We start from the raw sequence: 27,322 nt of genomic DNA on the forward strand, positions 1-27,322 counted from the left end.
TGACAGAAATTTTAGGAACGGAAATTAGGGTGGACCCTGTATCTCTCCTTTTGGGCTTTTCGAACCTCTCATCTCTGGATATGCATGGGAAGAGACTATTTTCTATTCTCTCTTTCTGTGCAAGGAAAAATATTTTGGTGAACTGGGTGGCTGAGGGCCCCCCTGGACTTTCAAATTGGCACAGATTAATTATGGAATATATCCCCCTTGACTTCCTCACAAATATGGTGCACCGAAAGACTGAATTATTTTATAAAATATGGCAGCCCTTTTTGAATTATATAAATGCAGATATTTCGGCTATCCTAACAAGGGCTTTTATTTAGTGAAGATTTCAGACCGGGCTGCTCCGGGGCCCCTTGGGAGAGGAATCCTGCGCGAATACGGGTTTTATTATATTTGATGTTTATACATTCCGAGCATGTAAGAGACTTAGGTATACACTCTGGTTAGTTATAGGTTAGATTAGTAGAAAGTTGAGTTTTTTTTTCTTTTTTCGTTTCTTTTTTTTTCTTTTTTTGTTTTCTTTCTTTCTCTTTTCTTTGTTAAATTATGACTATTGTATATATGATTTAATTGTACATCAATGTTTGTATTTGAGAGTTTTGTTTATTTTTGTAAATTTGCAAAAATGTTAAATTTCAATAAAAATATCTACAAAAAAAAATGTTTTGCGATTTACATATGAAAGAACTGAAACCAACATGGTCATTCTAACAGATGAGAGACTTAACAAACAATCCAGGTCTTTTTCAATATATAATTTCAGTTACATCACACTGTAAACTTTTGCTATAAATTCTCTGTCTTATGACCTTATATTCCACAATCACCTGGTGAAGGAGCAGCGCTCCAAAACATAGTGCTTCCAAATAAACTTATTGGACTATGATTTGGAGATGCCGGTGTTGGACTGGGTTGTACAAAGTTAAAAATCACACAACACCAGGTTATAGTGCAACGGGTTTAATTGGAAGCACACTAGCTTTCAGAGCGCTGCTCCTTCATCAGGTGATTGTGGAATATAAGGTCGTAATACAGAGAATTTATAGCAAAAATTTACAGTGTGATGTAACTGAAATTATATATTGAAAAAAACCTTGATTATCTGTTGAGTCTTTCATCTATTCGAATACCTTGATAGTTTCAATGTATAACTTCAGTTACATCACACTGTAAATTTTTGCTTTAAATTATGTGCCTTAGATTTGTGCCCTCCACAATCACCTGATGAAGGAGCAGCGCTCCAAAAGCTAGTGAGCTTCCAATTAAACCTGTTGGACTATAACCTGGTGTTGCGTGATTTTTAACTGAATTAGAGAATGCAGTGTAACTGAACTTGCCTCTCTGTGTAGGTGCCCACTGCTCTGGCTTACCAGCTCTTCTCATTTCACTCCAAAACAGAAGACACCTTAGTACAATTCTCAACTATTGCTGTCAAGACAAATATTAGATTATATCGAGGTTTATAAAATCACGAGACATATAGGTAGGGGTAATGATGGGTGACTTTTCTCAGGATGGGGCTTTTAAGACCGTGTTTTTAAAGTGAGAGGAATGACATTTAAAAATGTGGTTCACATTTAGAATGAATTTCTTGAGGAAGTGGAGAATATGGGTACAATTACAAAGTTAAAAGGACATTTGGATAAGTACAGGAATAGGAAAGGTTTGGAAGAACATGGGCCAGGAGCAGGCAGATGGGACTACTTTAGTTTAGGATTACGTTCAGCATGGACCGAAGGGTCTATTTCCTTATTCTATAATTCAGGGCTAGCACAGATATGATGGACCGTGTGGCCTCTGTAATCGGGGTTATAATTTATGGCAATTATATCAACAACATTAGTTGCTCTCTGGCTGGCTTTACAAGTTAATCACAGTTGAAAAAATTTCTGTCCAACCTCTTGGGACCAAAGAATGTTCAATCAAAGATGAACAATTCTGCGCTGGCCTGCTCTTGGATGTTAGCCAGTCACAAAAGCCTCGCTACTTTGAAAGGCAAAGCTAGGATCAGTATGAAAAATGCAAATTAATGTTACATTTTCACAAGTTCCTCATCAGTATCTGGGAAGCAGGGTCGGCTGTAAAGATTCTTTACCTGGAGCTGCTTTGACTTCACAAAAAGATTCTCCCAAGAGTTTCCAGTAAAGGTGTCCCACCCACAGGGAGTGCCTTGTTGTTGACTCATTCTGGCTCGGAATGTTTGTTGAACACAATGCAAAAGCAAGCAGAGGAACTTTTTCACAGTCTATTCTAGGCTGTGGTCACAGGTTGGAGGAAAACACAGGTACCGTAAAGAAAAATGTGACTGTCAATTAATAGAGCAATGTTTGAGGGGGCATAAGAGTCCTGTGCAGTAGGGCAATGAAGGTTTTTTTGTCATTCCGATGTTATCTCTGTGGTTTTGAATGCTATTAAGGCATTTTGTAAGACCATTTGTTCATTATTTAAATCTAAATAATATGCATGGTTACTGAGAAAGGCATGAGAATGGCACTAAATCATAATGCTCATTTTAAGAGTTTGTGCAGCCATAATGGGCAAAATGGTCTTTTCCTGCACTGTAACAATTCAATGATCTGGTTATGTATGCATTTCTATCAGTCATTCTGTCAGATATTTCTTTGATTAATCTCTGTGATTCGTTTTGCACTTATGATAAGTTGTGAGGTTGGTGTGCCCAGAGCTTGTAGTGTGGGTTTAGGATTTGAGGACAGATCTGTGCAGAATGAGAGGATTCCAACTGAACACATTGTGGCTGGGTCAACCTAAGACCAGACACACACACACACACACACACACACCCCTCAATGCGTTCAATTTCTGCATAACAATTTGTCCTTGTACCTTAACACTTTATTCCAAAAGGACTTATTGCTGATTCTTTCAATCCATGAAAAGTTATTCAATTTCTAAAATTTACACTATCACATGATGGAAATGGTAGCCCACATACACAGACATCTTGACATCAGAAATTGGCTGCACAATGATCACCTTGTGGGGAGGTGGGAAAGAGGTTTCTGAAAATCCAGCTTCCAGAGTTACAGGAGCTCACACCTAGCTTGAGGAGGGTCTCATGCGACCACATGTGGGTGGTCCAGCTTAGGCATACTGTGTGTAATCACCAATGGATGACCTAATGTATGTGCTAAGGTCAAGGAGATGTATAAAGAAATGCCACTTTTAAAGACATGGAAGTGCCGGTGTTGGACGGGGATGGACAAAGTTAAAAAATAACACAACACCAGGTTATAGTCCAACAGATTTGTTTGAAAGTACAAGCTTTTGGAGCATTGACCCTTTGTCAGTTAGCTAGATTAGATTAGATTACTTACAGTGTGGAAACAGGCCCTTCGGCCCAACAAGTCCACACCGACCCGCCGAAGCGCAACGCACCCATACCCCTATATTTACCCCTTACCTAACACTATGGGCAATTTAGCATGGCCAATTCACCTGACCCGCACATCTTTGGACTGTGGGAGGAAACCGGAGCACCCGGAGGAAACCCACGCAGACACGGGGAGAACGTGCAAACTCCACACAGTCAGTCGCCTGAGTCGGGAATTGAACCCGGGTCTTAGGCGCTGTGAGACAGCAGTGCTAACCACTGTGCCACCATGTCGCCCACAAGCTGTTGGACTATAACCTGGTGTCGTGTAATTTTTAACTTTCAGTGACATTAGAGCTGCAATTGGCAATGGTATCTTATCAATCACAGTATAGCATATAGAAATATTCATTGGCTGAATGACCACTCAGTAAGTGCCTGGTGTCAGAATCATAGAGTCCTACAGCACAGAGACACGCCCTTTGGCCCAAACTGGTCTGTGCTTAATAAAATGTCCATCCATGTTAACCCCATTTCTCTGCATGTGGCCCATATCCTTCTAAACCTTTCCTATCCAAAACTTTGTTAATGTACCCATCTCAACCACTTCCACTGGTAGCTTATCCCATTTCTGTCCCACCCTCTGTGGAAAAAGAGTTGCCTCTCAACTTCTCTTTTATTCTTTCTCCTTTAATCTTAAGCTGATGTCCTCGAGTTCTCGATACCCCAACCTTGGGTAAAACACTTACTTCAATCACTCTACTCATGCTTCTCATGATCTTATGCACTTCTATAAGGTCACGACCCTCACTCTCTGAAACTCTAAAGACAAAAGCCCTAGTTTGTCCAACCTCTCCCCATGACTCAGACCCTTGAGTCCTGGCAACATCCTTGTAACTTTCTTCTGCACTGTTTCCAGTTTAATAACATCCTTCCTATAACAAGGTGGCCAAAACTGTACACAATACTCCAAGTGCGGCCTCACCAATGTCGTATATAACTGCAACATAACTTCTCAACTTCTATACTCAATGTCCTGACTGATGAAGGTCAGTGTGCCAAAAGCCTTCTTCACTGCCCTATCTACCTGGGATTACACTTTCAGAGAACCGTGCACCTGAACTCCAAGGTCCATCTGTTCCACTACACTCCTTAAGGCCTTACTGTTCACCAAGAAACTCCTACCTTGATTTGACTTTCCAAAATGCAAGACCTCACACTTATCTATATTAAACTCCATTTGCCATTTCTTTGCCCACTTCAAGGTCCTGCTGCAATTCCCGATAACCTTCCTCTCTCTCCATGATACCACCTATTTTAGTATCTCCTGTAAACTTACTAGTTATGCCTTGAACATTCTCATCCAAATCATTGATATAGATAACAAACAGCAATGGGCCCAGCACCGACTCCTCAGGCATGCCATTAGTCATAGGCCTCCAGTCTGACAAGCATCCTTCTACTATTGCCTTCTGCTACCTGCCATCGAGCGAATTGTGTATCCAATTTGCCAGCTCGCCGTGCGATCTAACCTTCCAGAGCAGCCTACCGTGTGGAATCTTATCAAAGGCCTTACTGAAATCCATATAGACCACTCATATAGACCATATAGTTCACTCAGAGATGCTGAGTTGTTGTGGAAACATGTGGCAATAGTCTGGAGTTATGGAAAGTAACAGTGGAGGCTCCAATGTTCTTTTAATCCCTTGCAGACCAGGCATCTCAACCCCTCTTACTGCTTGCCCTTTGTGATGTTGGAAGGATTGACCAGTCGATATTCAACCTGTTTAACTCCATTATGAACAGACCTTCCTTGGCTGACAAGCTCTAGAATGAGACGTGAACCTGGAGCTCTGGCTCAGAGGAAGGAACACTACTATGGGGAGATGATGATGTAATAGTAATCCAGAGAGCCCAGGGTAATGCTCTGCAGACCCAAGTTTGAATCTCAACATGTCTGGTCGGCCTACAACAAATTCTGGTCACCCTACTATAAGAAAGATACAGAGGTTTTGGAGAAGTTGCAAAGAAGGTTTACCAGGATGCTGCCTGGACTGGAGGGCTTGCCGTATGAAGAAAGATTGAATAAGCTCGGATGTTTCTCTCTGGAGAGAAGGAGGAAGAGAGGAGACCTGATAGAGGTGTACAAGATAATGAAAGGAATGGATAGAGTCAATGGCCAGAAACTTTTCCCCAGGGCAAGATTGACTGGTACAAGGAGTCATAGTTTGAAGGTATTAGGAGGAAGGTATAAAGGAGACATCAGAGGTAGGTTCTTTATGCAGAGAGTTGTGAATGCATGGAATCTGTTGCCAGCTGAGGTAGTGGAAGCAAAGTCATTGGGGACATTTAAGTGATTGCTGGACATGCACATGGATAGCAGTGAGTTGAGGGGTGCTTAGGTTCAGTTACTATATTTTACATTAGGATTAAATCTTGGTACAACATCGTGGGCCTAAGGGCCTGTTCTGTGCTGTACTTTTCTATTTTCTATGTCGATGTTGGAATTTGAATTTCATTTTTCAAAACTCTGAAATTAAAAATCTAATGACTATGAAACTGTTAAGATTAGATTACTTACAGTTGGAAACAGGCCCTTCGGCCCAACAAGTCCACGCTGACCCTCTGAAGAGCAACCCACCCAGACCCATTCCCCTACACCTAAAACTACGGGCTATTTAGCATGGCCAATTCACCTAACCTGCACATCTTTAGACTGTGGGAGGAAACCGGAGCACCCAGAGAAAACCCACGCAGACGCAGGGAGAATGTGCAAACTCCACACAGACAGTTGCTTGAGGCGGGATTTGAATCCAGGTCTCTAGCACTGTGAGGTAGCAGTGCTAACCACTGTGCCACCATAGCTCTTTCTAGGTCCTTTACCTATACTTGCACCCCAAGCCCTGTCATGACATGGGCTGCTTTTAACACAGCCAACCCATTTTCACCTACCAATGGTCCCTATTATCAGCTTTTCTCTTTCCTTGACTTACTACTGGCTATCTCTTTGTCCAGCTAACTGTGTTTCTCTTCCTCAGGGCACCATCTCTGACTACCTTCTCACTCCTTAACCATTTCCACCAACACCCCATCTTTTCACCTCTTCCTAGCTACTGCTACTTCTGATGAAGGGTCACTGGACCCGAAATGTTGACTCTGCTTTCTTTCCATGGATTCTGCCAGACGTACTGAGTTTCTGCAGCAATTTCAGTTCTTGTTTCTGATTTCCAGCATCCTGAGTTCTTTGACCTTTTTGAGTTTCTACAGCAATTTCTGTTTTCATTTGATGAAACTGCTCTTGATTATCATAAAAAGCCTTCTGGCAATCTGCCAGCTTTATCTGGTCTACACACAACTCCAGTCCCACAGCAATATGATTGACTGTCTCCTGTCTTCTGAAATGGCCCTTGCAAGCACACAGTTCAAGGGTAATTAGGAGCGGGCAACAAATTCTGGCCTTTTTGGTGATGCCCATATCTCATTGAAGAACTAAGAAGAAATATATAACTGAGATTCGGGAGAAGATTTATAGCTCAGATTATGGATCAGGTTGTAAGTTTGCTTGCTGAGCTGGTGGGTTTGTTCAGATATATCGTCACCATGCTGGGTAACATCATCCATCCATCCGGTGAAGTGTTGGTGTTCTGTCCCACCTGCTATTTACCTGTCTTGTTGTGATATCATTTCCAGTACTGTTTCTGAGAGATTGGTAAATGGGGTCGAAATCAATGTGTTTATTGATGGAGTTACAGTTTGAATGCCAGGCCTCTAAGGATTCCTGTGTGTGTCTTTGTTTTACCTGTCCTAAAATTAATGTATTGTCCCAGTCAAACTGGTGTTCCTCTTCGTCTGTGTATGTGGATCCTAGAGGTAGTTGGTCACGTCTACATCATCATCTACATGACCAACTGTCACTGGTATCCACATACACAGCTGAAGAGGAACACCAGTTTGACTAGGACAATACATCCATCCATTGTGCACAGCAATTCCTCGAGGCCTGGCATTCAAACCAGAAGTCCATCAAGCAACACATCGATTTGAACCTTATTTACCAACCCCTCAGAAACAGAATCAGAAATTATATCACCCACCACTATAAGCCAAGAGAGATAAATAGCAAGTGAGACAGAACACAACACTTCACCAGAGGTTCACTGATGATGTTACCTAGCATGGTGATGAAACATCTGAGAACAAATCTTCAGCTCAGCAAGCAAACTTACAACCCAAGTATGTAACTGACAGACTAGTCAAGCAACAAACTAACTCACAGAATCATACCTTACAGACAATGAACCAGACATCACCACCATCATTCCAGGAAATACAAGATAGACCCAGCAGAGATGGTGGCACAGTGGTGTACAATCAGGAAGGAATTACCCTGACAGTCCTCAGTGTTGAATTTGGACCCTAAGAAGTCTCAACACATCAGTGTCATGATCCTGCTGATAATCATTCATCTCTTCCTTCCACACACCCCCACTCCCTCTAACCCCTCCACCCACTTCGCTCACTCCTTGATGAACAACACTTAGAGTCATAGAGTCTTAGGAATTTTCTGTGTTTCTTTTCAAATCTTTAACTTGTGTGATGCTCTGGGAATAGTTGGGATTGGTTTCTAGCACTTGGAGGATGCACTGAGCACAAGAGCACAGAATGTACTCGGTGTGGGGGATTTCAATGTCCATCACCAAGACTGGCTCGGCAGCACCACTACTAGCTAAGCTAGTCTGCAGTATGGAGTGAGGGGACCAATAAGACAGAAAAGCACATCGGACCTCTTCTTCACCAATCTGCCTGCTATAGATACATCTACCCATGATAGTAACATGTATGATGTATGATGACCACCGCATAGTCCTTGTGGAAACAACATCCTGTCTTCACACTGAGAATACCCTTCATTGTGTTGTCTGGCACTATCGCCGGGATAAATGGGACAGACTTCAAGTAGATCTAGCAACTCAAGGTCAGGCATCCATGCGTAACTGTGGGCCATCAACAACAGCAGAATTGTACTCCAGCACAATCTACAACCTCATGACCCGGCATATCCCCCACTCAACCATTACCATCAAGCCAGGGGACATGCCAGAAGCAGCACTACATGTACTGAAATAAGTATCAGTTTGATGAAGATACCAAACAGGACTACTTGCATGCCAAACAGCATAAGCAGCAAGTGATAGACAGAGCTAAGCAATCCCACAACCAATGGGTCAGATATAAGCTCTGCTCATCCAATTGTGAGTAGTGGTGGACAATTAAAGAACTTATTTGAGAAGGGGGCTCCACAAATATCCCCATCCTCAATGATGTGGGAATCCACCACATCAGTGCAAAAGTAAGGCTGAAGTGGTTTGTCACATCTCACGTGGGAATGTGCTAGAAACCAATCCCTGCTATTCCCAGAGCACCACACAAGTTAAAAATGTAAAAAGAAACACACAAAATTCCCAAACCAGCTGATTTTCAGACCCAGGTTGACAGAAAGCACAGATCTTGTATTTAACAAGAACCACCATGTAATTAGTTACAAATAATTAGAAGTAATTAGTTACAAATAAACAATTAAAGCAAAGCAAAGTAAATTCTGCAAATTAGAATTGAATCCCCTTATAAACCACACCCCACCTCCACTTACACATAGACAAATAGAAACAGGAGACAATAAAAGTTGTTCTCAAGATCTATTGGACATGGTTTTTGCTGATCCAAAGGTGGATCTTGACATTTCTTTTCTGAGTGCTTCCACTGGTTTGCAAGAGGCACAGGGTGGCTGGTTTACGAATAAAGGGTATTTGACTTTGAAGGAAAGATAAGTTAATTTTCTCAGGATTGAAGTGGATTCCTGCAGAGAACAATGTGTGTGTGTGTGTGTGTGTGTGTGTACGCATCTCTTGGCTGCTGCTGGTTTCTCTTCTGATTTGACAAGCTTCACTCTGCCTTATTCACAGCTTGTGCTATTCAGCTACCTGATAACAAATCATATGCTTGGCAGGCAGGGCCCTTTGTCATTGGTTTGTGAACGAGAGACCAAATTATCAATAAGCTTTAGTTGTAAACAACCCTTAGCTTCAGTTCATCTGTTAAAAATCACACAACACCAGGTTATAGTCCAACAGGTTAATTTGAAAGTACTAGCTTTCAGAATGCTTTCAGTTACTAGTGGGATCATAAGAGACAGAATTTATAGCAAAAGATTACAGTGTCATGCAATTAAAATGGAATATTGAACAAGTAGAAAGTGAAGACTGCAGATCAGAGTCAAAAGTGTGGTGCTGGAAAAGCACAGCAGGTCAGGTCAGCCCTGAGGTATGGTACGTTGGTGAGACCAAGCAGGTAATACAACAGCGGATGAATGGACACGGTGCAACAATCACCAAACAGGGGTGTTCCCTCCCAGTCAGCAAACACTTCAGTGGTCAGGGACATTTGGCCTTGGATCTTTGGGTGACCATCCTCCAAGCAGACTTCAGGATGTGCAACAACACAGAGTGGCCGACCAAAGGCTGATAGCCAAGTTCGGTACCTATGATGATGGCCTCAACTTGGATCTTGGGTTCATATCACACTACAGGTAATCCCACTACACTATACACTCTCTCTCTCACACACACACACACACACACACACACACACACACACACACACACTCTTACATACTCACACACTCACGCAGACCTTCTCTCTTACATACCCTGTCTCTCATACACATTCACATATACCCCACACACCCTTTCACTGGCTTATACTCCAAACACACATTTTCAACATGCAAACGCACAATCTCTCAGTGCACTCACACTCACATGCACACACACACTCTCTCTCATGCACGTGCACACATGGGGTGAATTTGTATTTGCAGAATTATATTTGCAGGTACATTCTATTTTGCTCAAATAAATGCGCAATCTGCAGGCAGTCAATGCAGGCAATCCATGTAATATTATGTAAATTCCACTTTGGAAATAGAACCAGTCAAGATTGGGATACAAACTGATTCTAACCTCACACTTTTAATGCATTGTCTGAGCAGAGATGATACCTTTTTTTAAAATAAAACCTTATGTTATCTTGAGAAATGAACCAAAACCTGCAACCCATTCCAAAAAACGAAAGACTTTACAACAATCCAAGTTTGTTCAATATACTATTTCAGTTGCATGACACTGTAATCTTTTGCTATAAATTCTGTGTTCTTATGATTTTATTCTCTACAACCACCTGATGAAGGAGCAGTGCTCTGAAAGCTAGTGCTTCCAAATACATCTATTGGACTGTAACCTGGTTTTGTGTGATTTTTAACTTTATCCACCCCAGTCCCACACCAGCTACTCCATGTCATCTTTAAAGTGATGGAAGGTGTCAGCAATAACCTGCTCAGTGATGCCCGGTCTGTGTTCCACCAGGACCAGTTAGCTCTTGACCTCATCAGAGTCTTGGGGTTCAACTCGAACAAAAGAGTTGAACTGCAGAGGTGAGTTGTGTTATGGACCAGACCAAACCCCCTCAAAATAAATTGAGAAGATAGTCTCGATCCTATTACTTTTCCTATTTAAGGTGTTGTAAGGTGTTGCATTCCAGCTACAATTCGATTGATCAAGCTGCTTGACATTAAACAAAACACACTTCATTTTTACACTACTGTTAAAATACAGGCAAAATAAAAAGAGTTGACTTAACCGTAACTCTATTGAAATGCTTAACAAAATAATAAGTGTATTAAATACTGCTAATTATCTATTCCAAATGAGTAACATCCCATAAACACATCCTTGATAAAGGCAAATTCAGAAATACAGATTTGTCTCACATGCAATTCTACAGTCCCCAACAAGAAAATATCGAGAGAAAACTCTGAGAGAGAGAGCAGCAGGGAGAGATGTACTGCAGGTTTCCACCCAGGTTCAAGACCCATCAACAACAACTACAGAAAACTAAAACTTAACATCCTGGTTCTGTGGGAGCTAACCCCATCCATTCAGGCTTCTATTGTTCCAACTTAAAAGTAACCAAGGTGTCACAAGCTGGGCTTTCAGACAGCTCAACACCTCTGCCTTAAAACTCCCTTTTAAAAAAGGACAAAATACATCTCTTAAAGTCGTCGTATCATCACACACCAAGGCTGCATCAAGGATCCTCAGTATAACGACTCAATGGGAATTGGAGGACACTGTCCACCTATTGGAATCATACCTGGAACATAAAATGGTTGAGTATGTTGCAAGTCAGTCATCTCAGCTCCAGGACATCTCTACAGGAGCTCCTCAGGATAGTGGCCTAGGCCCAACCATCTTCAACTGCTTCGTCAATGGCCTTCTCCTCATATTAACCTCTTTTTAAATCATTACTGCTAATTTCTACATCACTGAGATTCCTTCGTCTACATCGTATCTGTTCAGACGATGCCAAATTCCAAAACAGCGCTCCAGACAAGGCTTCCTTCTTCCATAACCTTGGTTTCCCACCCCTTGTTGTTAACAGTGCCTTCAATCGCATCTGATTTTTCACCCGTTCGTCTGACCTTTTCCCTTCCCATCACTCATATCTGGCGAGTGAGTCCCTCTTGTCCTCCTTTTCATCCCACCAACCTTTGCATTCAAAGGATCATCCTCTGCCATTTTAGACAACTCTGGCAGAAGCCACCACCAAACACATCTTCCCCTCACTCCCCCATCTGCATTTCATAGGGACCTTTCTCCCTAGTACACCCGAGTCCATTCCTCAATCACCAACAACAAACCCCGCCATGCCACCTTCCCATGTACCTGCAGAAGGTGTGATACCTGCTCCTTCCCCTCCTCCCCGTTCACCATCCAAGGGCCTATACAGTCTTTCCAGATGAAGCAGCATTTTATCTGTACCCCTCCAATCCTGTGGATTGTATTCGCTACATCCTATGTGGCCTACTCCACATTGGAGAAACCAAACGTAGACCTCTGCAAGCATGACCCTGACCTTCCCATAGTTGATCATTTTAACACAGCGGCCTGCTCACATGCCCACGTCTCAGCATGCTGCAATGTTCCAGTGAATCCCAGCACAAACTCAAGGAACAACATCTCACCTGCAGACCAGGCACTTTACAGCTTTCTGGACTTAATATTGAGTTCAACACCATGAGATTATGAACTCATTCCCATTTTGTTTCCTTGCCTTCCGCTTTACTTGTTAGATTCGCTATCACCATATCCTCTCTCCCCTCTCCCACCCCAGTGGGACTGTCCTGTATTTCCAGTCTGGTAGTTAGACACACCTTTGTTCTGCCATTCTCACATTTCGATCCCTTAACTGTGGACAATCAACATTCTTTCTCCTGAAGCACTCCACACCCTCTCCCAACTAATGGATATATGCTGCCCCTTCCAAACTTCCATTAGCTCTGATGAAGAATCGTCTAGACTCAAAACATGAGCTTGCTCGCTCTCCATGGATGCTGTCTGACCCGCTGTGATCTCCAGCATTTGTTGTTTTTTGAAATAACTGCAGAGACCGATATCTCATCAGCAGTTACTCTTTATTTACTTGTGCACAGTACAGTGGGTGCAGCCAGCCAGCTCAGACTCAGTTGCCTGGACTGAGGAGATTCTAAACCCCTTGGTTATTTTTTTAAAAAAATATGTGCATGTAGGTGCAAGACAGTGAAAACACCATATCTCCTGGTTATATTTTTTACTTATTTTTGCAGGTATGAGACACAGTGAAAGACAACAAGTGTCTAAATCCTGATTCAATTTCCACCACCAGGAAGAAAGGAAACCCCTGAGTGGCCTGTGACAGGCAGTGCCCTTCTCACCTCCTGTTTTCTTTTGCTTATGATTTCCCCAGCACCCATGGTGTGTGTGTGTGTGCAAGTGCAAGACGCAGTGAGAGACACAAAGTGCACAAATCTTTATTTAATTTCCACCACCAGGAAGAAAGGAAACCCCCGAGTAGCCTGTGACAGGCAGTGCCCTTCTCACCTCCTGGTTATATTTTTTTTCCAGCTGGTTTTATTTTTTTTTCTTCTTTTTTTCTTTTCTTTTTTCTTTTTTTCTTTTTTTTAACCCCCACACTACCGCCTAACTGCGGTAATGCTTATTTTTTTCCCCAGCACCCATGGTGTGTGTGTGCAAGTGCGAGATGCAGTGAGAGACACAAAGTGCCCAAATCTTTATTCAATTTCCACCACCAGGAAGAAAGGACACACCCAAGTGGCCTGTGACAGGCAGTGCCCTCTCACCTCCTGGTTATATATATTTTTTTCTTTTTTTTTTATTGATTTTTTTTAACAGTCCAATTTATTTTTTTTCTTTACCCCCACACTACCGCCTAACTGCGGTAGTGCTTATTATTTTTATCCCCAGCACCCATGGTGTGTGTGTGCAGGTGTGAGACACAGTGAGAGACAAGGTGTACAAATCTTTATTCAATTTCCACCACCAGGAAAAGTAGGAAAACACCCGAGTGGCCTGTGACGAGCAGTGCCCTTCTCACCTCCTGGTTATATATTTTTTTTTTTCTTTTTTTTTTCTTTTTTTTTAGAGCTTTTTATATATTTTTTTTATTAACCCCTACACTACCGCCTAACTGCGGTAGTGCTTATTTTCCCCAGCACCCATGGTGTGTGTGTGCAGGTGTGAGACACAGTGAGAGACACAAAGTGCACAAATCTTTATTCAATTTCCACCACCAGGAAAAGTAGGAAAACACCCGAGTGGCCTGTGACGAGCAGTGCCCTTCTCACCTCCTGGTTATATTAATCAGCCAGGACTTTCCTCATTGGCCCAGGTTACCAACTCCAATCAATGACCTCGTAGTCAGCGAGATCAACATGGTTCCAATCATTCCCGTTTTCAGTACAGATTTGAGCATCTACAGTTATTTGCTCCTACTAAGATCTGCCTTTGACCATCATTTGACCCCCATTTGAGTCTAAGTTCCTTCGCTCTGCACACATTGCAAGTGGGTGAAGAAATGACTGTAAGTGAGGTGTAGCTGCAGGTAGTAAGTTGCAGCCCGTGCATTTGCCCCTTCAATGTCCGAGCATCCAGGAAACAATGATCCTACGCTTTCACCCACTGAATGCTTTCCCAGCCTTTTCCAAATGTATTGCATATTTAGAGAATAGCAAGTGATGACAGGGGACACCATCTGCACCAAGCTCCTGATGACCTCTCATTGAGAGTTCATAGTTCTCAATGGCTGATTTGATAATCTTCAACTCCATTTTCCTGCCTTTTCCCCATATTCCTCAACTCCCTTACAGAAGAAAAATCTGTCTATCTCTGCTTCAAATATATTTAAAGATCATGCCTTGACAGTTTCCTCCTGTAAAGAATTCCACAAGCTCACAATCCTCTGAGAGAAGAAATTCTTCCTTATCTCTGTCTTAAATGATTGGATTAGATTCTCTACAACGTGGAAACAGGTCCTTTGGCCCAACAAGTCCACACGTATGAACCTTTACCCTGAAATGTTATCATCTGGTCCCAGACTCTCCCAGAAGGGAATCAGCCATTCTCCATCTGTCCTGTCAGTTCTGGGTTGGAGGGCCTGGCGACTGAGTACAGCCTGAGGGCTCCACCAAGGCTGAATGGCAGATAGAACGTGGTGGAAAGGGGAACAAGGTGAGCAGACATGCTGGGAGAGAAGAGCAGCTCCTTCCCTGTGAAGCCACTGGTGGCCCAGCACTGTCATTAATCGGGAATATTCCAATCTCCTGGAACCATGTTGGTTTCCAGGGCAATAATTGTACGATGGATGTGGTCAGGATCCCCATGCAACACTCCTTCATATTAAATTTCACTGTGAGAGTGCGAGAGCTCAAATTCTTTGGCAATATAATCTACAATATTTATTTCAACAGGATGGCACTGTGGTTAGCTCTGCTGCCTCACAGCCCCATGAACCCAGGTTTGATTCCACCCTCAGACAACTGTTCGTGGGAGTTTGTACATTTTCCCTATGTCTGCACGGATTTCCTCTGGGTGCCCTGGTTTCCTCTCACATTCCAAAGATGTGTAGGTTAGGTGGATTAGCCATGGGTCTGTGCAGACTTGAGGGACCAAATGGCTTCTTTTTGCACTGTTGGGATTCTGTGATCTAAGGACTAACGATCTCTCTGTGCTCAGTGGAAAATTAGAAATCTTAAGAAGATAATTTCACTGAAAGATGTAGTCAACAGGCCACCAAATAATAATATCACATTGAAGTGGACAATAAACAAAGAAGCAACTAATGGTACAGCAATTATCACGGGGGATTTTAATCGATTGTTCGAACCTTAAGGAGAAATTCATTAAGTGTATCCATGATAGTTTTGTTGAACAGTATGTAATGGAACTGAAGAAGGAACAAGCTATCCTAGATCTGGTCCTGCATAATGAGACAGGAATAATTAATTATCTCATAGTTCGGAATCACAGCATGGTAGATTTTAGAATACAAATGGAAAGTGTGAAGATAAAATCCAATACCAGGGTCTTGTGCTTAAACAAAGCTGACTACAATAGAGTGAGGGACAAGGTGGCTAAAGTAGACTGGAAACAAAGACTTATGATGGGACAGTTGATGAACAGTGCAGGACTTTCAAAGCAATTTTTCAAAGTACTCAACAAAAGTACATACCAGTGAAAAGGAAGGACTGTAGGAAAAGGAGTAATCTGCCATCGGTGTCTAAGGAAATAAGGGAGGTTCTCAAATTCAAAGAGAAGGCATACAAAGTGGCCAAGATCAGAGGAAAACTAGAAAATTCGGAAAGCTTTAAAGGTCAACAGAAAGTCACAAGAAGAGCTATAAAGAAAAGTAAGATAGAGTATGAGAAACAAAATTAGCTCAGAATATAAAGACAGGTCGCAAACGTTACTATAAATATATAAAACAAAAAACAATAGCGAAAGTAAACATTGGTCCTTTAGAGGATGAGAAGGGGAATTTAATAATGGGATATGAGGAAATGGCTGAGGCATTGAATGGATATTTTGTGTTGGGGAGAAAATGAATAACATGCCAGGAAAATTCACAAAGAGATGAAGGTAGGTGAGGAGCTGGAAACAATCATTATAAGGGATGAGGTAGTGTTGGGCAAGCTAATGGAGCCAAGGATAGACAAGTCTCCTGACTCTGATGGAATGCATTCCAGGATATTAAAAGGGATGGCGGGAGAAATAGCAAGTGCACTTGTGGTAATTTTCTAAAATTCACTGGATTCTGGGGCAGTTCCAGTAGGCCGGAAGAAAACAAATAAGAGACCGCAATTGAAAAAAAGGGAGGTTGACAAAAGATGTGAAATTATAGACCAGTTAGTTTAACCTCTGTAATGGGGAAGATGCTTGAGTCTATTATCAAAGGAGAAATAGCAAGGCATCTCGATAGAAATGTTCCCGTTGGGTAGACAGCATGGGTCCATGAAGGGCAGGTCATGCTTAACTAATCTTCTGGAATTCTATGAAGACATTATGAACGCGGTGGACAATGGGGAGCCAGTAGACGTAGTATTCCAAAAGGCATTCTATAAGGTGTCAAACATAAGATAAGGGTGCATGACATTAGGGCAATGTATTAACATGGATAGAAGATTGGTTAACCAACAGAAAGCAAAGAATAGGAATAAGTGAGTGCTATTCTGGTTGGTGATCAGTGACTAATGGTCTCAGGGATCAGTGTTGGGACTGCAATTGTTCACAATTTACACAGAGATTTTGAGTTGGGGATCACGTGTAGTCAGGCTCCCCCCCCCCCGGTCAAATGTTGCCGCTGACGCTAAGATGAGTAGAAGAGCAAAGTGTGCAGAGGACTGTGAAACTTTGTAGAGGAACGTAGATAGTTTAAGTGAGTGGGTAAAGGTCTGGCAGATCCAGTACAATGCTAATAAATGTGAAGTCATCCATTTCAGTAGGAATAACAGTAAAAAAGACTATTACTTGAACAGTCAGAAATTGCAGAGAGACCTGGGTGTCCTTGTGCATGAATCACAGAAGGTTAGTCTGCAGGTACAACAGGTCATTAAAAAGGCAAATGGAATTTTATCTTTCATTACTAAAGGGATTGAGTTTTAAAATAGGGAGGTTATGTTGCAGCTTTACAGGGTGCTGGTGAGGCCACATTTGGAGTACTGCGTGCAGATTTAGTCTCCTTATTTGAGAGAGGATGTACTTGCACTAGAGGGGGTGCAGAGGAGGTTCACCAGGTTGATTATAGAGTTGAGGGGGTTGGTTTATGAGGAGAGACTGAGTAAACTAGAATCATATTCATTGGAATTAAGAGGGAGGATCTTATAGAAACCTATAAAATTATGAAGAGAATAAGTAAGATCGAAGTAGAGAGAATGTTTCCACTGGCAGGTGAAACTAGGACAAGAGGGCCTAGCCTCAAAATTAGGGGGAGCAGAGTTAGGACTGAATTGAGGAGGAACTTCTTCACCCAGTGGGTTGTGAATCTGGGGAATTCCCTGTCTAGTGAAGTAGTTGAGGTTTCCTCAATAAATGTTTTTCAGACTAAGATAGATAATTTGTTTGAACAATGAAGGAATTAAGGGTTATGGTGAGAGGGGGAGTTGAAGTGATGAATGAGATTTGGTGCCAGGATCTGAACAGCTGAGGATTGGAGGAACTCCAGTTTAGAAATGAGAGGTAACAAATGTCTGGAAATGGGGATATTGGAATATTAATGGCATGAAATCACTCCTTGTTGTTGACACAGAAGAAGGATTTGAAAGGAAAGAATGCCGATTGCTGAATAAATTCCAATTTATAATAAATCATGGATTAACAAGAGAACAAATGGGAATGCCAGCTGGATCTATTGTACTTACAAAGGAGTAAACAGATCTGACCTTCGAGTTAAAAATTACCACACGCTGGCGAAATTTCACCAGCTCCTTCTGAGGTTAGCAGCAAGTACATACTTAACAATCTCTCGATGAAAACAATTTTCCAGTTGGTGTTCTAATTAATTCTGCTCTCCTGTACACTGAAGGGTCACTCGTAGAACAGCCAACCTTTAACTAGTAGCTGCAGGTCTGACTGAAGAAATACACTGTAGAGGTAAGACAGGAGGCTTGAAAGAACCCACACTTTAGAGGGTTTTCCCACTGAAAATTTTTAAAATGATTTTTAATTGATTAATCTAAAAATGATTAATATTCAACAAACTAATAGCTTTCCTTCTTCAACACTTTGGCTTTAATTTTATCTTGATACCAACATTCATAAAACAGATTGCCTGGTTGTGGGGTCTTGCTGTATGCATATTGGTTGCCACATTTTCTACATGACAATAGTAGTATTGCACTGACATTAATTAATCTATGTAAATATTTCTTCCCGCCACTTATGGACTGTATCCAAATGCAGACTTTGCTTTCATTCTGCATTGATGATATCCTCCTTTTGAGCTTCTCCCCTTTAAGCTCTTCCTCTGTTGTTGTAGTTCTTGCTTTTCCAAGTTCTCTCTTCCCCTCTCTTCCTGCAGCTGTATTTTTTTTCTCTCTCAGTACCTCCTACGTTCCATTGTGTACCTAATGAAGGAACAGGCTCCGTTTAAACTCTCAGTTGATATGATACCAATTGATGATTTTTCAGTGGTGTTACCAACAGGCACTTTCCTTTACGATTAACAATACATTTTGTGTTTAAATTTTCCCTTTTCAATTGTGATCTTAATGGCAGATGTCAGTACAGTGGTATGCTGGGAGAATAAAAACAGAAAACCCTGGACTAACTCAGCAGGTCTGGCAATAGCTCTGGAGAGAGAAACAGAGTCACGGAAAGAAGCCATTTGGCCCATTGTGCCTGTACTGGTTCTTCAGATAAGCATCATTACCTCATGCCAAACTCCTACCCTTTCCCCACACTCCTGCATTTTATTACCATCCAAATAATATTCCAATGGCCTCTTGAATGCTGCAAATGAAGAAGAGTCATATCAGATCTGAAACGTTAACTGCTTTTGATGTAATTAAATCGAGAAAGCTCATCTCTTATCTCTCTCAAAAACACTGCTCATCTTCATTCCAAAGTTACTTAATTTTTTAATAATGAGTCTTTCTGGGTTTCCACCAGCTGCTTCAGTTTCCTCCCACAGTCTAACATTATGCAGTTTAGGTGGATTGGCAATGCTAAATTGTCCTGACTGTCCCAGGAGGTGAAGGCTAGGTAGCTAACGGTGGCAAATGCGGAGTTATGGGGTCAGCGTGAAGGAATGGGTAACTCTTTGGAGGATTGGTGCTAATTCAATGGGCTGAATGGCCTCCACTTACAGGGATTCTATATAAATACAATGGCTACAGGTCAGAGGTTAGGAATACTGCAGCAAGCAGTTTGCCTCCTGACTCCCCAAAGCCTGTCCACAAGGCACAAGTTAGGACTGTGATGGAATACTCTCCATTTGCCTCGATGAATGCAGCTCTAACAACACTCAACATGCTTGACATTGTCCAGGACAAAGTAGCCACTGGATCGGTAACTCATTCATTACCTTCAACATTCACTTCCCTTACCTCCTGATGCTCAGTGGCAGCTATGTACTATCTCCAAGATGCACTGCTGACATTCACCACAGATCCTTTGACAGCCCTTCCAAACTACCATCTAGAAGGTCAAAGGCAGTAGGTCCATGGGAAAACTACCACATGCTAGTTCCCCTCCAAGTTTGGGGGTTATTAAGTCGCAATCCTGACATGTGCCTTGTACACAGGCTTTGGCAAGGCAGGAGGTGATCTACTCAATGCAATATTCCTAGCCTGTATTATTATAGCTAGTCCAGTTCAGATTAGATTAGATTAGATTAGACTTACAGTGTGGAAACAGGCCCTTCGGCCCAACAAGTCCGGTCAATGATGCAGTGGCAGATTCAGTGATGGGAACACCATTGAATGTCAAGAGGCAATGGTTGGATTCTGTCTTGCTGGAGGTGGTCATTGCCTGTTTCTTGTGTGGCATGAATGACCTGTCATTTATTGCTATCTGTCAGTGAACCCCAGGCCCTTATTTACACAGTTTCATTTTGATGTTTTTCAGATGTCTCCCTCAGAGAAACCTGCTCTCATCAAACCTTCACTGACTGAGGCCCAGGCTGTCGAGTTGGTCGAGCGGTTGTACGGTCTGAAGGTCTCCGGTGTCCAACCAATGCCCAGTTACATTGACCAGAACTTCCACATCCTGGTGTCTGAGAACCAGGTGACCAAAGATCACAGTCAGAGCTACGTCCTCAAGGTGATGAACACTGGTGACAGTGAAGATGCTGATTTAATTGAAGCACAAACACGAGCCATGATATTTTTGAGTGAGAAAGGATTTCCTACACCCACACCAATCCCAACTATTGATGGCAAGATTATGTCGTTGGAGACGATTGGTAAGTTTCTCTGGTGACTGGGTGCAGATTGCAGTTGAATTGCAAAATGTCAAATCTTCATGGTTTCTCAAAGGAATTCTAAAGCAAGTAACTCACTTCCTGAATCCTCAAAGTGTGCCAAGGCACAAGTTAGGAGTGTGATGGAGTGCTCCCCATTTGCTTGGATGAGTGTAGCTCCAATAACACTTGTGAAACTTGATATCATCCAGCCAAAGCAGCCTGATTGATTGGCATTACATCTTACATTACATCTGGGCGGGTGGCTCTTCGGAGAGGTCGGTGTGGACTTATTGGCCGAAGGGCCTGTTTCCACTCTGTAAGTAATCTAAGTAAGATCTAAGTATTCTAATCTACAAACATCCATTCCCTCAGCCACTGATGCTCAGTAGCAGTAATATGTACTCTCTACAAGATCCATTTCAAAAATTCATCAACGATCCTTCAGCAGCACCTTCCAAGCTCACAACACTTCTGTTTAGAAGGACAGTTACAGCAGGTACATGGGAACATTACAACCTGCAGTTTCCCTTCCAAGTCACTCACCATTCTTTGAGATGGTGACCAAACAGGGGGATGAGGGTAAAGCGGTTGATGTGGTGTACATGGATTTCAGTCAGGTTAAAAACAATGACTGCAGATGCTGGAAACCAGATTTTGGATTAGTGGTGCTGGAAGAGCACAGCAGTTCAAGCAGCATCCGAGGAGCAGCAAAATCGACGTTACAGGCAAAAGCCCTTCATCAGGAATAAAGGCAGAGAGCCTGAAGCGTGGACAGATAAGTGAGAGGAGGGTGGGGGTGGGGAGAAAGCAGCATGGAGTACAATAGGTGAGTGGGGGAGGGGATGAAGGTGATAGGTCAAGGAGGAGGGTGGAGTGGATAGGTGGAAAAGAAGACAAGTCATGGGGATGGTGCTGAGCTGGAAGTTTGGAACTGGGGTGAGGTGGGGAAATGGGAAATGAGGAAACTGTTGAAGCCCACATTGATGCCCTGGGGGTTGAAGTGTTCCGAGGCAGAAGATGAGGCGTTCTTCCTCCAGGCGTCTGGTGATGAGGGAGAGGTGGTGAAGGAGGCCCAGGACCTCCATGTCCTCGGCAGAGTGGGAGGGGGAGTTGAAATATTGGGCCACAGGGTGGTGTGGTTGATTGGTGCGGGTGTCCCGGAGATGTTCCCTAAAGCGCTCTGCTAGGAGGCGTCCAGTCTCCCCAATGTAGAGGAGACCGCATCAGGAGCAACGGATGCAATAAATGATATTAGTGGATGTGCAGGTAAAACTTTGATGGATGTGGAAGGCTCCTTTAGGGCCTTGGATGGAGGTGAGGGAGGAGGTGTGGGCGCAGGTTTTGCAGTTCCTGCGGTGGCAGGGGAAGGTGCCAGGATGGGAGGGTGGGTTGTAGAGGGGCATGGACCTGACCAAGTAGTCACGGAGGGAACGGTCTTTGCGGAAGGCGGAAAGGGGTGGGGAGGGAAATATACCCCTGGTGGTGGGGTCTCTTTGGAGGTGGCGGAAATGTCGGCAGATGATTTGGTTTATGCGAAGGTTGGTAGGGTGGAAGGTGAGCACCGGGGGTGTTCTGTCCTTGTTACGGTTGGAGAGATGGGGTCTGAGGGCGGAGGTGCGGGATGTGGACAAGATGCGTTGGAGGGCATTTTTAACCACGTGGGAAGGGAAATTGCGGTCTCTAAAGAAGGAGGCCATCTGGTGTGTTCTGTGGTGGAACTGGTCCTCCTGGGAGCAAATACGACGGAGGCGAAGGAATTGGGAATACGGGATGGCATTTTTGCAAGAGGTAGAGTGGGAAGAGGTGTAATCCAGGTAGCTGTGGGAGTCAGTGGGTTTGTAAAAAATGTCAGTGTCAAGTCGGTCGTCATTAATGGAGATGGAGAGGTCCAGGAAGGGGAGGGAGGTGTCAGAGATGGTCCAGGTAAATTTAAGGTCAGGGTGGAATGTGTTGATGAAGTTGATGAATTGCTCAACCTCCTCGCGGCGCCAATGCAGTCATCAATGTAGCGGAGGAAGAGGTGGGGAGTGTTGCCGGTGTAATTATGGAAGGTCAACTGTTCTATGTAGCCAACAAAGAGACAGGCATAGCTGGGGCCCATACTTGTGCCCATGGCTACCCCTTTGGTCTGGAGGAAGTGGGAGGATTCGAAGGAGAAATTGTTAAGGGTGAGGACCAGTTGGGCCAAATGAATGAGAGTGTCGGTGGAAGGGACTGTAGGAGACGTCGGAAGAGGAAAAAACAGAGGGCTTGGAGGCCCTGGCCATGGCGGATGGAGGTGTAGAGGGATTGGATATCCATGGTGAAAATGAGGCATTGGGGGCCCGGGAAACCGAAGTCTTGGAGGAAGTGGAGGGCGTGGGTGGTGTCTTGAATGTATGTGGAGAGTTCCTGGACTAGGGGGGATAGGACAGTGCCAAGGTAGGTAGAGATGAGTTCAGTGGGGCAGGAGCATGCTGAGACAATGGGTCGGCCAGGGTGGTCAGGCTTGTGGATCTTGGGAAGGAGGTAGAATGGGGCAGTGCGGGGTTCCCATACTGTGAGGTTGGAAGCTGTGGGTGGGAGATCTCCTGAGGTGATGAGGTTCTATATGGTCTAGGAGATGATGGTTTGGTGATGGTGGGGTGGGGTCATGGTCGAGGGGGTGATAGGAAGAGGTGTCCTCGAATTGGCGTTTGGCTTCAGCGGTATAGAGGTCAGTGCGCCAGACTACCACGAGCCCCCTTTATCTGCTGGCTTGATGGTGAGGTTGGGATTGGAGGGCTGCGTGTTGTGAGAGTGAGAGGTTGGAGTGGGGGAGAGCGTAGACAGGTTGAGGCGTTCGATAAAGTTCCCCTTAGTAGGCTATTGCATAAAATAAGGAGGCATGGGATTGAGGGTGATTTAACTGTTTGGATCAGAAATTGGCGAGTTGTAAGAAGACAGAGGGTAATGGGGTCATCCTGGAGTTCAGTTACTAGTGGTGTACGGCAAGGATCTGTTTTGGGCCCACTGCTGTTTGTCATTTTTATAAATGATCTGGATGAGGACGTAGAAGAATTGGTTAGTAAATTTGCAGATGACACTAAGTTCAGTGGAGTTGTGGATACCACTGAAGGATATTGTAGGTTACAGTGGGACATAGATAAGCTGCAGAGCTGGGCTGAGAGGTGGCAAATGAAGTTTAATGTGTAAAAGTGGAAGGAGTAACAGGAATGCTGAGCACTGGGCTAATGGTAAGATTCTTGGTAGTGTAGATCAGCACAGCGATCTTTGTATCCATATACATAGATCCTTGAAAGTTGCCATCTAGGTTGATAGTGTTATTAAGAAGGCTTATGTTGCGTTAGCTTTTATCGGTAGAGGGATTGAGTTTCAGAGCCACGAGGACATGCTGCAGCTGTACAAAACTCTGGTGCGGTTGCACTTGGTGTATTGCATACAGTTCTGGTCACTGCATTATAGGAAGGATGTGGAAGCTTTGCAAAGGATTCAGAGGAGATTTACTAAGATGTTACCTGGTATGGAAGGAAGGTCTTACGAGGAAAGGCTGAGAGACTTGAGGCTGTACTCACACCCACCACGATGATGTAACTGTACCCACACTCACCACGATGATGTAACTGTACCCACACCCACCATGATGATGTAACTGTACCCACATCCACCACGATGATGTAACTGTACCCACACAACCATGATGATGTAACTGTACCCACATCCGCCACAATGATGTAAATGTACCCACATCCATCATGACGATGTAACTGTACCCACATGCATCATGATGTTGTAACTTTACCCACATCCCCCATGATGATGAAACTATACCCACATCCATCACAATGATGTAACTGTACCCACACCCGCCATGATGATGTAACTGTACCCACATCCACCATGGTGATGTAACTGTACCCACATCCACCATGATGATGTAACTGTACCCACATCCATCATGATGATGTTACTGTACCCACACCTACCATCATGATGTAACTGTACCCACATCCCCCATGATGATGTAACTGTACCCACATCCATCATGATGTTGTAACTGTACCCACACCCACCATGGTGATGTAACTGTACCCACATCCCCCATGATGATGTAACTGTACCCACACCCACCATGATGATGTAACTGTACCCACATCCACCATGGTGATGTAACTGTACCCACATCCCCCATGATGATGTAACTGTAGCCACACTCACCACGATGATGTAACTGTACCCACATCAATCATGATGATGAAACTGTACCCACACCCACCGTGATGATGTAACTGTACCCACATCTCCCATGATGATGTAACTGTACCCACATCCACAACGATGATGAAACTGTACCCACACCCACCATGATGATGTAACTGTACCCACATCCCCATGATGATGTAACTGTACCCACATCCATCACAATGATGTAACTGTACCCACACCCACCATGATGATGTAACTGTACCTACATCCCCCATGATGATGTAACTGTACCCACATCCATCACAATGATGTAACTGTACCCACACCCACCATGATAATGTAACTGTACCTACATCCCCCATCATGATGTAACTGTACCCACACCCACCATGATGATGTAACTGTACCCACATCCACCACGATGATGTAACTGTACCCACATCCATCACAATGATGTAAAAGTGCCTGTATCCATCACTTCCTTTGGAAGTTCATTCCACGCACAAACCGCTCTCTGTAAAAAGTTATTGCCCCTCATGTCTCTTTTTAATTCTTTCTCCTCTCACCTCAAGAATAGGGCCCCACATCTTGAAACCCCCACCCTGGGAAAAAGACACCTGCCAATCATATTATCTCTACCCTTCATTATTTTATAAACCTCTAATGAGGTAACCTCTCAACCTCCTGTGCTCCAGTTTAAGAAGTTCCAGCCTATGCAGCCTCTCCTTATAACTCAAACCTTCCATTTCCAGCAACATCCTGTAAATCTCTTCTGAATCCTCTCCAGTTTAATAATATCCTTCCTATAACAGGGAAACCATAACTGGACATAGTACTCCAGAGCCCTGTACAAGCTGAACATAATGTCCAAGTTTGTCCAACTCAACTTAACTTAAAGGTCTAAGCAATGAAGGCAACCATATTAAATGCCTTCTTAACTACCATTTCAAATGCGATACTAACTTGAATCCCTAGATCTCTCTGTTATACAACACTGCCAAAGACCCTATTTTTAATTCTATAAGTCTTGTCTTTATTTGTTTTACCAAAATGCAATACCTCACATTTATCCAAATTAAACTCCCTTTGCCATTCCTCAGCCCATTGACCCAATTAGAGTCATAGAGTCATAGAGATGTACAGCATGGAAACAGACCCTTCGGTCCAACCCATCCATGCCAACCAGATATCCCAACCCAATCCAGTCCCACTTGCCAGCACCCGGCCCATATTCCTCCAAATCCTTCCAATTCATATACCCATCCAGATGCCTCTTAAATGTTGCAATTGTACCAGCCTCCACCATTTCCTCTGGCAGTTCGTTCCATGTACATACCACCTTCTGTGTGAAAATGTTGCCCCTTAGGTCTCTTTTATATCTTTCCCCTCTCACCCTAAACCTATGCCCTCTAGTTCTGGACTCTCCGACCCCAGGGAAAAGACTTTGTCTATTTATCCTATCCATGCCACTCATTATTTTGTGAACCTCTATAAGCTCACCTCTCAGCCTCCGCGCTCTAGGGAAAAAAACTCCAGCCTGTTAGCCTCTCCCAAAGCTCAAATCCTCCAACCCTGGCAACATCCTTGTAAATCTTTGATCAAGATCTCTTTGTAATCTTAGATAAGCTTCTTCACTGTCCACTATACCATCAATCTTGGTGTTATCTGCAAACTCACTAACCATGCCTTCCACATTTGCATCTAAATCATTTACATAAATGACAAACAAAAGTACAGCCTGCACCAATCACAGGCCTCCATCCCAAAAAACAACCCTCAACTGCCACCTTCTGTCTCTTCAACTGCCTCTAGTGCAAGTAAATCCTTACTTAGGAAGGAGGCCAGAGCTACAGACAGTACGGCAGCCCCGTGGCTCACTAGTTGGCACTGATGCCTCACAGCGCTAAGGACCCAGGTTTGATTCCAGCCTCAGGAGACTGCCTATGTGGAGTTTTTGCATTCTCCCCATGTCTGCATGGGTTTCTCCAGGTGCTCCGGTTTCCTCAAACAGTCCAAAGATGTGCAGGTTAGGTGAATTGGCCATGCTAAATTGCCCATAGTGTTCAAGGATGTGTAGGTCAGGGGAACGGGTCTGGGTGAGTTACTCTTCGGAGGGTCGGTGTGGATTTGCTGGGCCGAATGGTCTGTTTCCACACTGTAGGGATTCTATTCTACTCTCAGTGCAGTCTCATGAAGCTGTGTATAGCTTTAGCAAGGCTTCCCTACTTTTAAACTTCAGCTTCCTTGTAATAAAAGCCAAATTTCCATTTGTCTTGTTAAATACTTGATGGACCTGTATGCTAATTTGTTGTGATTCATGTACCAGCACAGCTAGATTCTTTTGTACCACATGGCTCTTTAGTCTCTCCATTTAAATAATACACTGCTGTTTTTCTATCCTTCCTCCCAAAGTGGACAATCTCACATTTTTCCCACACTACTCTTCATCTG

The 27,322-nt window shown here is 43.5% G+C and overlaps 1 protein-coding gene across 2 annotated transcripts in view; it reads left to right on the forward strand.

Moving 5' to 3' along the window:
- LOC132834775 (hydroxylysine kinase-like) overlaps positions 1-27,322 on the forward strand; it is a 56,512-nt gene that overhangs the window by 17,142 nt on the left and 12,048 nt on the right. Inside the window, exons 1-2 of one of the 2 annotated variants that reach the window (XM_060853770.1) lie at positions 2,202-2,290; positions 20,350-20,686. In XM_060853770.1, the coding sequence (XP_060709753.1) occupies positions 20,350-20,686 (337 nt within the window). In that variant the 5' untranslated portion in view covers positions 2,202-2,290. Of the gene's footprint in view, positions 1-2,201; positions 2,291-20,349; positions 20,687-27,322 lie in introns of those variants that run through there. The other variant, XM_060853769.1, reaches the window with a different exon arrangement.

This window comes from Hemiscyllium ocellatum, chromosome 42 (assembly GCF_020745735.1).
Source record: "Hemiscyllium ocellatum isolate sHemOce1 chromosome 42, sHemOce1.pat.X.cur, whole genome shotgun sequence".
NCBI lineage: Eukaryota > Metazoa > Chordata > Chondrichthyes > Orectolobiformes > Hemiscylliidae > Hemiscyllium > Hemiscyllium ocellatum.